The sequence below is a fragment of the Camelina sativa genome, chromosome 5, assembly GCF_030686135.1.
Source record: "Camelina sativa cultivar CO46 ecotype springtype chromosome 5, ASM3068613v1".
Classification (NCBI taxonomy): Eukaryota; Viridiplantae; Streptophyta; class Magnoliopsida; order Brassicales; family Brassicaceae; genus Camelina; species Camelina sativa.
Genome location: NC_141884.1, coordinates 12,411,944 through 12,424,006, shown reverse-complemented (window position 1 = coordinate 12,424,006; position 12,063 = coordinate 12,411,944). Strand labels below are relative to the sequence as shown.

At 34.1% G+C, this 12,063-nt stretch overlaps 3 protein-coding genes and 1 pseudogene across 3 annotated transcripts; 1 reads left to right on the top strand and 3 right to left on the bottom strand.

Annotated features, from left to right (window-relative positions):
• Positions 1-274: 274 nt before the first annotated feature.
• Positions 275-883, top strand: LOC109132842 (uncharacterized). Its single transcript, XM_019245271.2, has one exon. It carries the CDS (start codon positions 275-277, stop codon positions 881-883), a length of 609 nt encoding a protein of 202 aa, XP_019100816.2.
• A 549-nt stretch (positions 884-1,432) lies between these two features.
• LOC104789175 (uncharacterized) lies at positions 1,433-3,638 on the bottom strand (annotated as a pseudogene).
• A 1,002-nt stretch (positions 3,639-4,640) lies between these two features.
• On the bottom strand, positions 4,641-7,035 carry LOC104786626 (LOB domain-containing protein 13-like). Its single transcript, XM_010512074.3, has 3 exons — positions 6,829-7,035; positions 6,437-6,722; positions 4,641-5,292 (listed from the first exon to the last, which is right to left on the bottom strand). The coding sequence occupies exons 1-3, from the start codon at positions 6,840-6,842 to the stop codon at positions 4,777-4,779; spliced, it is 816 nt and encodes a 271-aa protein (XP_010510376.1). The 5' UTR covers positions 6,843-7,035; the 3' UTR covers positions 4,641-4,776.
• A 1,477-nt stretch (positions 7,036-8,512) lies between these two features.
• Positions 8,513-11,170, bottom strand: LOC104786625 (uncharacterized). The gene is made up of 4 exons (XM_010512073.3): positions 10,153-11,170; positions 9,804-9,942; positions 9,430-9,563; positions 8,513-9,333 (listed from the first exon to the last, which is right to left on the bottom strand). Exons 1-4 carry the CDS (start codon positions 10,290-10,292, stop codon positions 8,616-8,618), a joined length of 1,131 nt encoding a protein of 376 aa, XP_010510375.1. The 5' UTR covers positions 10,293-11,170; the 3' UTR covers positions 8,513-8,615.
• Between the last annotated feature and the right edge of the window lie 893 nt (positions 11,171-12,063).

Genomic DNA, 12,063 nt, shown 5'->3' with positions numbered 1-12,063 from the left:
GTTTTCTTTTTGTGTATTTGCAGAATGATTAAGTTGGGTCCAAGTGTAATTAACGATGAATTACTAAATCAAGTCATGACAAGCAACATTTGGCTTCGGAATCCAGTACGTTTCAATATTTTTTGTTTGTAATGCTATGTAATACTTTAATATTTTTTTTTTAATTGCAATTTTTTTTTTCGAATTAAATATTTTTCAGGAAATGGATGATATGATGTATATACTTTGGGAGAATGCATCTTTAGGCCGACTGAAGTCAAATCGTGCGGGCTTCATGAATTGTATGTTTAGCATGCAGATCAAAAACGAATATTTGAAGTTTAGAGAAGGTAAAAAAGGCCACAAGTGGGATTCTATGATCTTGGGTTATGCTAACGGGGACTTGCCTTCTCATGGAAAGACGGGGAAGAAATGGGCATTAGACTTCGACAAAGTTTACGCTCCTGTGAACGTCAATAATGATCACTGGATATCTGTGTGCATTAATTTTGGCCTAAGAACTGTTGAAGTATTTGATTGTGCTGGTCTAACCCACAGAAGTCATGTGGATCCATTTGCAATCCTCATCCCTCGATTTGTGAAGGAAGTTCAGACCAAAACCTATGGTAAATATCTTCATGTGGCTCCATATTCTATCATTTTTGCTTTAGTGCCACCAAATCTTAATAAGTCATGCTGTGATTGCGGAGTGTATGCACTTAAATACATAGAGTGTCATATGCTTAACCTAGATATGAGTTTGATAAACGATGACAACATTAAAGAAGCTCGTACGAATATTACAGTTGATTTGTGGGAAGCAGCATCTGATCCTGTGTTCATTGAGCGAATGGAGAAGTATGAGCCTTCATCTGTGTCGCATCATATTGTAGACCTTAGTTAAATTTTTAATTGTGCTACGATTATTATTGTTTCATCTTGTGCTTATTGACATTATCATTTCTTTGTTTATTTGGTTGTCATTCACGTCTTTTAGCTCATGTTTTTTACTTATGTTATCTTATTTAGCTTTTCAACACCATCGAGGCACACACAAATATTTCAAACACGTCTTCTATAACTTGGGGTTCCATGCTTCTAAAATTCACACAATCCAATAACATTGACCAGAAACATATTAAAAAAACATAAGAAATCCAATAACGTGTATTTGAAACATAAGCAATTCAAAATTAAAAAACATAAGAAATCCAATAACATGTATTTGAAACATAAGAAATTCAAAATTAAAAAACATAAGAAATCCAATAACGTGAAATCCAATAACGTGAACTCCAAATAATGACAAAGATTTGGGATGTCATGCTTCTAAACCTCCATGTAAGCTAGCAAGACCAGCCTGAGATGAAAAAATAAAATATTCATTGTTAAATTAAAGAAACTAAAACATGTATTTGAAATGATGTGTAAAAGTTGCAGAACAAACTTATTATTAGATCGTGTTTTCACATGTCGATCTATTGTGGCCTTCTTTACCACAACGGCCACACTTACGCCTCTTCGCTCCTTGTGACGATCTTATCTTGTCTTCCACTGATTCATATCTTCTTTTTCTTCTTCTACCAGCTCCTCTTCTTGTCTCAGGTGGTACAATTTTTACATCACCAACAGTTTCGGGAACACACCATTCAGCTTCATGAACACCTTATAGGATTAATGGTTTCCTCGTACAATGATCTCCATGCAGCAGTAGTGAACACCTCATCAGCGTATGGGTACAGACTTTTCCCAATACTAAAACATGCTTTTATGGCATGTCTACAAGGAAGTTTTCCTATGTCGAACTTTCCACATGAACAAGTCCTCTTCTCCAAATCAACAATAAAATCTACTCCTTTACCTTTAATCTATAATATGAATTGAAAAATAAGATAATCTTTAAACTTTTCACCCTTCTCTATTCTTCTAGAAATCTTCTTCTCCACCTCAATGGTTAAAGGGTCGTTCTGCTGCTCACTTAATGCCCTACGCTCATAAAACCAGCGGGTTAACATTTCTCTAATGCTATCTAACAAATGAATTATTAGATACTCTCTCGGTGATCTCAAAGCTGAATTTATTGATTCAACAGGGTTGTTGGTGTTTATGTCATATCTATATCCAGGAAAATGACATCTAGCCCATTTTTTCACATCAGTCTCCTGTATATAACCTCCAATCGCTGGACTGATATTGCAAATTTCCGCAAAATGTTTATCAAACTCAGCAACTCTATAAGCTTTTGACGCTTTTGCAAGACGACCAGCCACACCTCTTCCTTTATAATTTGTTACCACATTACCTATCAAGTGGTGGATACAAATACCATGTTTAGCCAACGGATAGATTTTTCCAATCATTTTACCAATAGATATATGTCGATCTGACACAAAAGCTAAATCTTTGTCATCCGCAATAACAACCTTAACCTGCATTAAAAACCACTCCCATGAAGAATCATTCTCAGAATCAGCAATCCCAAATGCAATTGGATACAAATTAGAGTTACCATCTACGGCTGTAGCAACTAGTAGAACTCCTTCGTACTTGTTCTTTAAAAACGTTCCGTCAACTACAATGACCTTCCGAATTTTCTTGTTGAACCCTCTTATTGATTGACCAAATGATATGAATAGATACTTGAATCTACCATCACAATCAACATCATAATTTGTATGCGTACCAGGATTCACCTCTTTTAGCATGTGCAAGTAGTTAGGTATCTTAGCAAAACTTTTCTCTGGGATTCCTCTTACTTCGTTAACTGCATACTCACGAGATTCCCAAGCTTGGGAATAAGTTAGCTCACATCCATTCTCCGTACGCATAATATTAATGATGTCATTGGGTTTAGGTCCCTCATTGACACCTTCATAATTATGTTTGATGAGATTCCCGATTGTTCTTGCTGAAGGTGTTCTACCAAATTTCGTTTTCCTTTAAGGAGCACAAGTATGGCTACCCACATACTCAACACGTAGACCTTTCTAAGCACTCAGCACGAACACGCCATTTGCAAACATTATCAATACAGCGTATACACCAAAATCTTGTACCAGATTTAGTAACTCTGTAATCAAAGTTATACTTCATCGCAAAAATTTCTAAACTTGCCTTTAAAGCTTCCTTGCTTTTGAAATATTGTCCCTTCTTTACCATAGAATCAACCATCATAGATCTAGCACCAACTTCTGCGTCCTTAGAAGTTATGAAGTTAGAATCATTCGGTTTTGCTTTGCTCACAAATTTTGGCAGCTTTTCATGAAGAAGAACGTCAACGCCTCCCTCACTTGAATCGCTTGGTTCCTTATTCAGATCAATATTTCTTCTATCATTCACTGTGGCTTTAAACGTCACACACAACCGTATGTTATTCTTCATTCTCCAATAAGCAACAAAATTTTTCACTTGGCGATCATTCATCATAACAACCGGAGGAGAATCAACACTGAGATCAAAGGGTAAATAACTAAATTCCACATCAACCATATTTTGTTGTATTTCGTAGTCTTCCAAAACCATCATCTTTAGCTTTTCAAGAGTTGAATTGGCTTGAAAAGTAAGAAGTCTCCCACGTTTTTCTTCATCAACAATAAATCTCCATTCATTTTGGCCGATACATCTCCATACACCACATGTTACATAGATTTGCAACATACTGCAAAAAGAACTCTTGAATGAAATTTAGGTTGACAAGCGTAGAAAAATGTTGAAAAACCTTTAACAAAATCGATTAAAAATGTTTAATGTTTTCAGAACACGTTTTCTAAACATGTTAGAATGTAATCTTAAGAATATATATGATTAGCATAATTTCGGGATTACGTAAATATTTTGTTTCCTTAAATTTCGGATTCAGTTTCCTTGTCTAACATAATTGTAGAATATACTTTCTAAATTATGAAGAACATAGAGTAAAGTGTAGAATTAGTGTTCTAATTTTCGCAGGACACATGATAAAATGTAGATTTCATATTCTGACTTCAGTAGAATATGTATAAAGTGAAGAAAAAAATTCTAAAATTTGTAGAATATAGAGTTATGTGTAGAATATATATTCTAATTTCTGTAGAACACATACAAAATCTGACTTCTAAAAGTTTTAGAAGATATATTTATTCTAAAGTTTTAAGAACAAGTAGAGTGCAAAGAATTTATAAACTACATTATTTAGAACATGTATAGAATGTAGGAATTTATAATCTAATGTCTTCGGAATATATACAATTAGTAGAAAATGTATTCCAAATGTTGCAGAATAATTTTTTTCAATGTTAAAACACCAAATTTTCATCAAAAACACATTATGGCAACCTCTTTCTTATTTCTAGAATTTGTTTTTAGGTGATTGAAGTTTTAAAATTGTTTAAAAGTTATTTTCATTTTTTTAAAGAGTAATTTATGAATAATGACAAATTTAGCGTAGAAGACATAATGGGACAAATCGAAGAAAAAATGTCTTTTTAAATCAAATTTCCCTTAAATTAAATACAGTTAAGAAAATTCATTTAACATAGAGGAAACGAATCCATGTAAGCAATCTTAAACATAGCGTGAAAGCAAATCATATCCCGTGTCAAAAATATAAGCAAGAACATTCAATCAATGCTCTGTGTGACGAATGGTTTGTACTAATATGTTTAACTAGATGCAATAGTTAATTAGAAAAGAAAAAAAAAAAGAATATAATCATATCATATGACATATAAAAAGGTTTAGCGTCTGATTTAAGAATTAAGAACAGAATAGTATATAAAATTTTTATAAAAACAGAATTAAGAACCACATAATTCTGGTTTAATCAAAGTAATGAACATTATTATCACTGGACAGAGAATTGCTGTATCCAGCCGCCGAAGACGGAGGAGGATTATACATAGAATTGGTGGCTGATGAATTGGAAGACGAAGAAGACGACACCACCATCGACGGAGACGGCAAAGAACCCGGTGGCGTAGGCGGTGGAGCAGGCTGAGAGGACAACAACCTTGGTGGTCGTGGAGGAGGAGGAGGTGGTGGTGGTGGTGAGAGGAGAATCGCCGAGGCGAGAGCATGATGATCACAGCTCACTGATGACGTTGTTGTATTGTTGTTGAAGTTGTTGTTTTGGAGGGAAGTGATGGTGGTGGCTTCTCGGTATTTGTAGCGGAGGATGTCCGTACGGACGGTGGTGAGTTCGGTCTGGAGAGATTGAATGTGGTGTTGAAGAGCTGAGATTGCTCCCATGCAGCCGTAGATTGGATCTCTGAGTCTGAGGTTTGCTTCGTACACTAAACTGTTCGCTGCGTCTCCTCTCTGGCTCTCTCCCACTTCCTGCAACACTTTTAGTCCCTAATTAAATTACATGCATGTGCATATTATACACCTATATTCTAATTATACAAGCTAGTACTTAAGTTTTTAAAATATCAAGAAATATACCAAAATGTAAAAACCGTAATCAATGTGTAAAATTAAATAATAGTAGCATGATGTTTAGCAGCAACCGACCGACAAAAAAAGTTTTAGGGAAAATTTTGAGACTATATTTTGTGTAATTGCGAAAAATTGATAAGTTAATACGTAGTTATTACAACAACAACACAAACTACTAGTGAATTACGATAAATCTTCTATATAAGAAAAAAATATCTTTTACGATTTTGTTATATAAATATGATTAATATACGTATATGCATATAGCTCAATCAATAGTATGTGCATCTAATGATAATGACTTATCTACCTAAGGCAATTAGATAAATCACCTGGACTATATATATATAACAAACTAAAAAATTACTGTGTTGAATAGATTTGGGAAGAGTCAAACAAAAAATGGTAGATCCATTCAACTATATTAAATATGTAAATGGATCGATAAAGTAATCAAGAAATAAAAAACCTTAAGGGGGAGGTATTGGTTTAGGATTTAGAAAGAGTTTTAATGACTTTGTGTTTTTAAAAATCTTGCTGATTTTTTAAATCATAGAAAATTAGAAAGTAAAAATGAAGGATTCTATAAGAGATTGTTTAGGAAGTTATTTTAAATCTTGCTGATTTGTGTTTCCTAATCTTGTAAAATATTTCATAAAATCTTTCAAAATCTTTCTATTTGATGAAAGAGTTTTCATGACTTTTGTTATGAAGGAAATGTTATAAAATCCTAAACCAATAACACAAAATTTGAATTCATTAACAATCCATGATTCTTTTGTTTTAATTGAATAACATAAAACTTTTAATGACTTTATAAGACTCTTAATCCAATAACACTAGATTTATCAAGATTTTAGATAACTTTTTACAAATCCACAACCAATAACACCAAATTTTTAAAGAGTTTTAAAAAGTCTTGATTGAATAACAACATATTTTACATAACTTTTAAAATCATTCAAATTCTTTCTAAATCCTAAACCAATAACCCCCTAAGGAAATATAATTAATGTAGAAATTAATATATGCAAGTACGTACCAGAAGCATCTTAGAAACGTTACTAGCTCCAAAGACTTTATGAACGGCGGCGAACTTCTGTGGCTCGTGGGGAGAGAAGTAAGGTGAGAAAGGACACTCCTCCGCGCAACGACGGCGGAGAAGCTTACAAGCGGCGCATGGGGTAACGGTGTTCAACGTCGTCCCCGGAGGCACCGCCGCCACGTGTCTCCTGATCCCCATCACGGCATGATGATCCGTCGTGGTTGCGTAGGTTGGATCTTTCTTTATCTTTTTCACGATCTCGTAGTACTCTCCAAATTCTTCCCTGTTGTTTTCCATTCATTTCACCACAACCACCAAGTTGATTGATCAATCAAAAGATCATTTAAAAAAATTGTGTATATATAAATATATGTTGATTTAATTTCTACCTGTTTCTGGACATTCACTTAAGTATAAGGTTTATTTTCTAGAGAGCTTCAATGGAGGAAGAGAAGAAAGGAAGAAGAAGAAGAAGAAGAGGAGACAATGCAAGCAATAGAGCTTCTTTAAAAAGGGAGAGTCATTAAGGATTTAGGGTGTATTAAATGATCTTTCTTTATTTATAATGGAAAGACTACGTAGAATGATCTATACTTAATTATATATTGTCTAGACTATCTATATATACACAAACTTGCCTTGCCCCCGTACGTTAAGATATTAATTATCAATGTTCGAGATTTGAAAAAAGATTATTTACTCTAATAATTTATCATTCATCAATATGTAATCAAATGCTGAAAAAAAAATACGGCCGACGTCCATAATAAAATAACTTGGATTTTGGTGATTTAAGTTTTAACAATGTTTTTTCTCTCCTATTCTGGCCATAAGATATATAAACCCATTTCTAAATAAGATCAAGACCCAACAATCAAGACAATTCCATAAAATATATAACCTTTAGGGTAGGTGGTTAAAGAAAGTTAGTTGAAGAAAGAAAAATATGGACGCAATTGTACCAATCCTTGTACTTGGGCTCGACTCAATAGTCAAACAATACATATTGAGGTAGCACTAGGTTTCTACAATCCGGATGAACCGTACCAAATTGATCAGATTCAGTCCGTATCTCGATTAAACAATCCAAACCGTACCAAGATGGTCATGTTCAACTCAGTATATAGTCAAAAACAAACTCTTTTAAAAAGACTAAATTTAATTTGTTGGTAAAGATCATACTCATTTTGTATATTTAAGAATTACGCTAAGATAATGGGAGAAATCGAACCTTCATTGTTATTTTTCTTTGGTCAACCTCTTCACGTGTTTGTTGCTACTTCATGTGCGATTATGTCAAACTGTTAAAAGAAAAAAAAAATTCTAATACGAAAGAAAAGGGTTATAAAAAGAAGAAAGAAATGCAAAATATTGGACATGTGACTACATGTGAAGGATGTTTCCATCTAAAAACCCAAAACTTAAATGCTTAAACATTTTCTAGTGTAAAGTCATTGACCGTAATTACAAAATTATTTGTTCGTGTTTATCATTTTTTGTTCACTCGTGTCAAGTACTCTCACGTCTTAGTATCATAAACATATTAACATGCATACCTCACACAAATATAAAGTCAACAACCAATATCGAGAACATGTGGATACTGCCGATCTCATCAATTTCACACTCTCCGATAATCGGAATACGTTTTTTCCTTTCTCAAAGTGTAAATGTATTCATACATGTTGTCATGTTGATGTATCATGTGGTCATATTATTAGTGTATTTAAACTGTTGTATATAGTCTTTGTAAACTTATACAAGTATAAACTAGTGTAGATAGAGTCGGTTTTGTTTTGGTTTTCTAGCTTTGTGTAACCAAAACTAGTATATCTTCTATGGGAACCAAAACTTGAGGTGAATCTTAATCTGAGTAACGCAATAATGGAGTGTTAGAGACTTAAAAATAGGTTTTCTCTTAATCAACAACATTGATTATGCGATTTAATTAGAAAGTGACAGCATAGAGAGACACACATGTTCATAACTATGTATAGACTAAATAAGTGAATTTGTTACTAAATAATAATGAGCTTGGAACTCATAAACCTTTCAAAGATGAGATACTCAAGATTCAAAAGGATTGAAATCTTTTATTATATATAAAAGAAAATTACAAGGAAGTTGATTTTTATTATTTTCACACAAGACACAACTAAGATATTGTGTATAATTTCTACAACTCTATGAAATTAGGAGACATAGTTAAATCTATAAACTCAGAAACTCTTCGTCTCTTCATAGACGACCCAGCTCTGCAGCTAGGTGATGGAGTCATCAGATCGATCACCTCAACGTCAACCTCAGTCGTCGTTGAGGTGGTAGTAAGGTTTCTTCTTCTCCAACAATCTTTCTCCATAGCTTCAGTTGATCCTACAGTTCCATGTGATACTTCATCTTCAACAATCTCAACTACGCCAAAACCAGTGAAATTTGCTAATCTGTCAACAAATACAGTTTCGGGTTCTTTCTCCATAACTTCAATGGATCCTACAGTGCTATGTGATACTTTATCTTCAACAATATCTTCTTCTAATGAGCCAAAACCACTGAAATTTGCTAATCTGTCACCATCAAGTACAGTTACGGGTTCTTTCGCTTTCTCAAAATGCCGCTCATGAAGTTCCTTCTCTTTCTCGCCCGGATACAAGTCATCAGATTGGCTTGTACCTGAGTTCTCAGGCTGGCTTTGGCTACTATCATCATCCTCAGCTTCTTCATTAACAACCTCAGGAATCTCATCGTCTTCGGGTTGAGAACTGTTGTCTAGCTTTGTGAAATATGGAAGATCATCCATACAACAAACTTGGACTTTCATGTGTAGAGGCAAACTTGGAGAAAGACCACCATGGTGAGCATACTTTGATGAGAAATAATTAACTGTCAGGTTTAAACTGGTCACCAAATGACAACAGAGAGATGGTTATGTTAAAAAATCCGACAAGTAAACAGATAGCATCATAGCAATAACAACAACAAAACTCCCTAACCTGTTCCAAGCTGGAAGATTAAGCATTGTGTATACAAGCTTGATCTTGCCTGCAATCCCAGAGAAGGATTTAAAAGCAGCAGCAGCTTCTCTCACTGCCACTGATTCTCTCGGATGCTGCCAAGCCCATTCAAACTGCAAACAAGGTTCCCCCATCAGCTTTACTAAAATTTAACAGTATTACTTATCCTTGTCTCTTCAACTAAGCCTATAAAACCCAGTTCAAATTTGATAAATCTAAAGAGAATAACATAAACGAGAGGCCACAGGCGAAGTAAAAGCAATATCTTTTTCCTAGATTGGTAAAAAAATTATCTAAAGCTTGAACCTTTGGGGTTTCAAAGATACGATACTTAAAATACAAAAAAAAAGGACCTGAAGGGCAGAGACGTTGGTGGGGAAACCATAGATACAGAGAACCATTTCCCAGGGACGTTTCCTCTTTGTTCTCCAAGCACCACTTGTAATCTCTCCATTGTGCTGCCTTATTCTCCGTCTTGGGTTCACCGTAAACCTGCATATACCAGATTATTGTAAATCCGATTGGGGAGTAACAATCAAAACCAATTCGATTCAACAAGACTCAAACATCAGTGATCTAAATCGATTACTATCATAACCGAACAGAATCTTTCAATTTCAATGGTAAGGATCATCAAAATCGAATTGGGGGAAAATAAAATAAAAAACGAAACCAAGAGATGAGAGAAAGAAGTGTAAGTACCCGATATAGGTTTGACCCTTGTGACGAGGGCTAAGAGAGGTTAAGAGATAGCAGGCGAAGAAGCCTTTCCCTTCTTTTCCGGTGACTCCATCCTCACCGACGGGATCTAGGGTTTTCCGATTTCCCCTTTTCTCTCTCATCTCTCTCTCTCTTCGCTTCGCTTCAATTCGACCGTTGGACTAAGACTACACTTTAAAATCCGTTATCTCGTAAAGTATGATAATGGGCTTTATGATTAAAGCCCAATATTTATACGATATGGCCCAACTTGAAAACTACAATCTATCTCTTGCATCGTTTATTTGCACTGAATCCTTAAAACCTATCCCATCATGTTCAAAATAAAATTGATTTCTTCAAAAAATCACTAAAGATTTCTTCTTTTCATAGCTAATGCTTCAACAAAGCTTGATGATTGACTTGTTCTTTCCCATCAATGAAGATTCAGAATCAGTACATTTTTTTTATAGAAAAATGATTCTATTGAAATCTAGTTTATTGAAAAAATTACTCTCACTCCCTAGCCTCTAACATTTATATTTCTCTTTAAATATTCAAAGATGATTTGCTATTGATCAGGTAGACAGGAATGTCAGCAATTTTCGACATTACAAAATACACGCAATAAACAATTAATCAAAATAAAATATAGTTTTGATATTTTTATACAAATAAAAAAATGGGGCAAAAAATCCAAGTTACATTAATAATTAGTTTGATATCTTTGTGACGTTTTTAAAATTGTTTAGTTTTAAATTAAGATACTAATGCATTTTAAAAAACGTGTATATGTTACGAGACATATATCTACCCAGACATAGATTTAATATTATTTTTTAAAAATGTTGTCATACATATGTTAATATCATTACCCATAACTTAAATTTCTTATTTAATAATTATTATTTGTATTAAATAATCATTTAAAAAAATATATACTAATAATACATCCAGTAAAGTAATAACAACTCAAGTACGTAAAGATGCTTCTTCTCACTCACCTTAAACTCAGATGCCTAACGTTTTCCCATAGTCACAGACCACAGGAAACACTCTACATAAGTAGAGTAAGTCAGGGCTAAATTGGGTCCATCACAACTGGGTCAAGCTCAACTCCTGGAATCGGGGGAATAAAAGGCTGCTCTGAACCAAAAGCAGAGACAAGAGGAGTAGGCCTCAAACCAAGATTGAAGTGGTGAAGGATGTAATCCCACATCGCATCCAAGTTAATATGACGTCGAAGGACAAAAGCAGCAGAATCAGGGAAGTAGGCAAACACGGGAGAGGCTGGAATGAGATCAGGAGGGAAGGAAGGGAGGCAGTCAAGTAGGGTCACATTCCCTCCTTGGGACCTTGAGGAGAGGAGAGACAAGAGGTAATGGATTACAGCAGAAGCTGCATAAAAATGGGCATCAAACTGGGCAGGAAACTCTTCAAGACAGTCTTCAGCAGCTAGTGCTACAACTTGTTCAACAAAACGCTCAGCACAACCAGCCAATTTGGAAAACTTTTCCTCAGAATCTTCACTTAAGAGAGAAGGATTAGTAATGACAATCGCTTGAGTAAACTTTAAGATCCTCAAGATGCTCTCCAGCTTCAAAAGGAGAATAAAGTACATCTTATCAGTTATCAGATGAAACGTAATGAAAAGGATTAATTAAAAGTCACTCCCAGGCCTCTAACATTTATATTTCTCTTTAAATAATCAAAGATGATTTGCTATTGATCATGTAGACAGGGATGTTAGCAATTTTCGACATTACAAAATACAGGCAATAAACAATTAATCAAAATAAAATATAGTTTTGATATTTTTATACAAATAAAAAATGGGGCAAAAAATCCAAGTTACATTAATAATTAGCTTGATATCTTTGTGACGTTTTTAAAATTGTTTAGTTTTAAATTAAG

What these genes read in the sequence shown, in the direction of transcription:
- LOC104786626 (XM_010512074.3), bottom strand. An exon ending in ACGTTTCTAAGATGCTTCTG is followed by an intron (nt 5,293 to 6,436) that starts GTACGTACTTGC and finishes AAAGTGTTGCAG; the next exon opens with GAAGTGGGAGAGAGCCAGAG.
- LOC109132842 (XM_019245271.2), top strand. Translation starts at nt 275, where the DNA reads ATGAATTGTATGTTTAGCATGCAGATCAAAAACGAATATTTGAAGTTT.
- LOC104786625 (XM_010512073.3), bottom strand. Translation starts at nt 10,292, where the DNA reads ATGAGAGAGAAAAGGGGAAATCGGAAAACCCTAGATCCCGTCGGTGAG. An exon ending in CCAACGTCTCTGCCCTTCAG is followed by an intron (nt 9,564 to 9,803) that starts GTCCTTTTTTTT and finishes CCTTGTTTGCAG; the next exon opens with TTTGAATGGGCTTGGCAGCA. An exon ending in AATCTTCCAGCTTGGAACAG is followed by an intron (nt 9,334 to 9,429) that starts GTTAGGGAGTTT and finishes TTTGGTGACCAG; the next exon opens with TTTAAACCTGACAGTTAATT.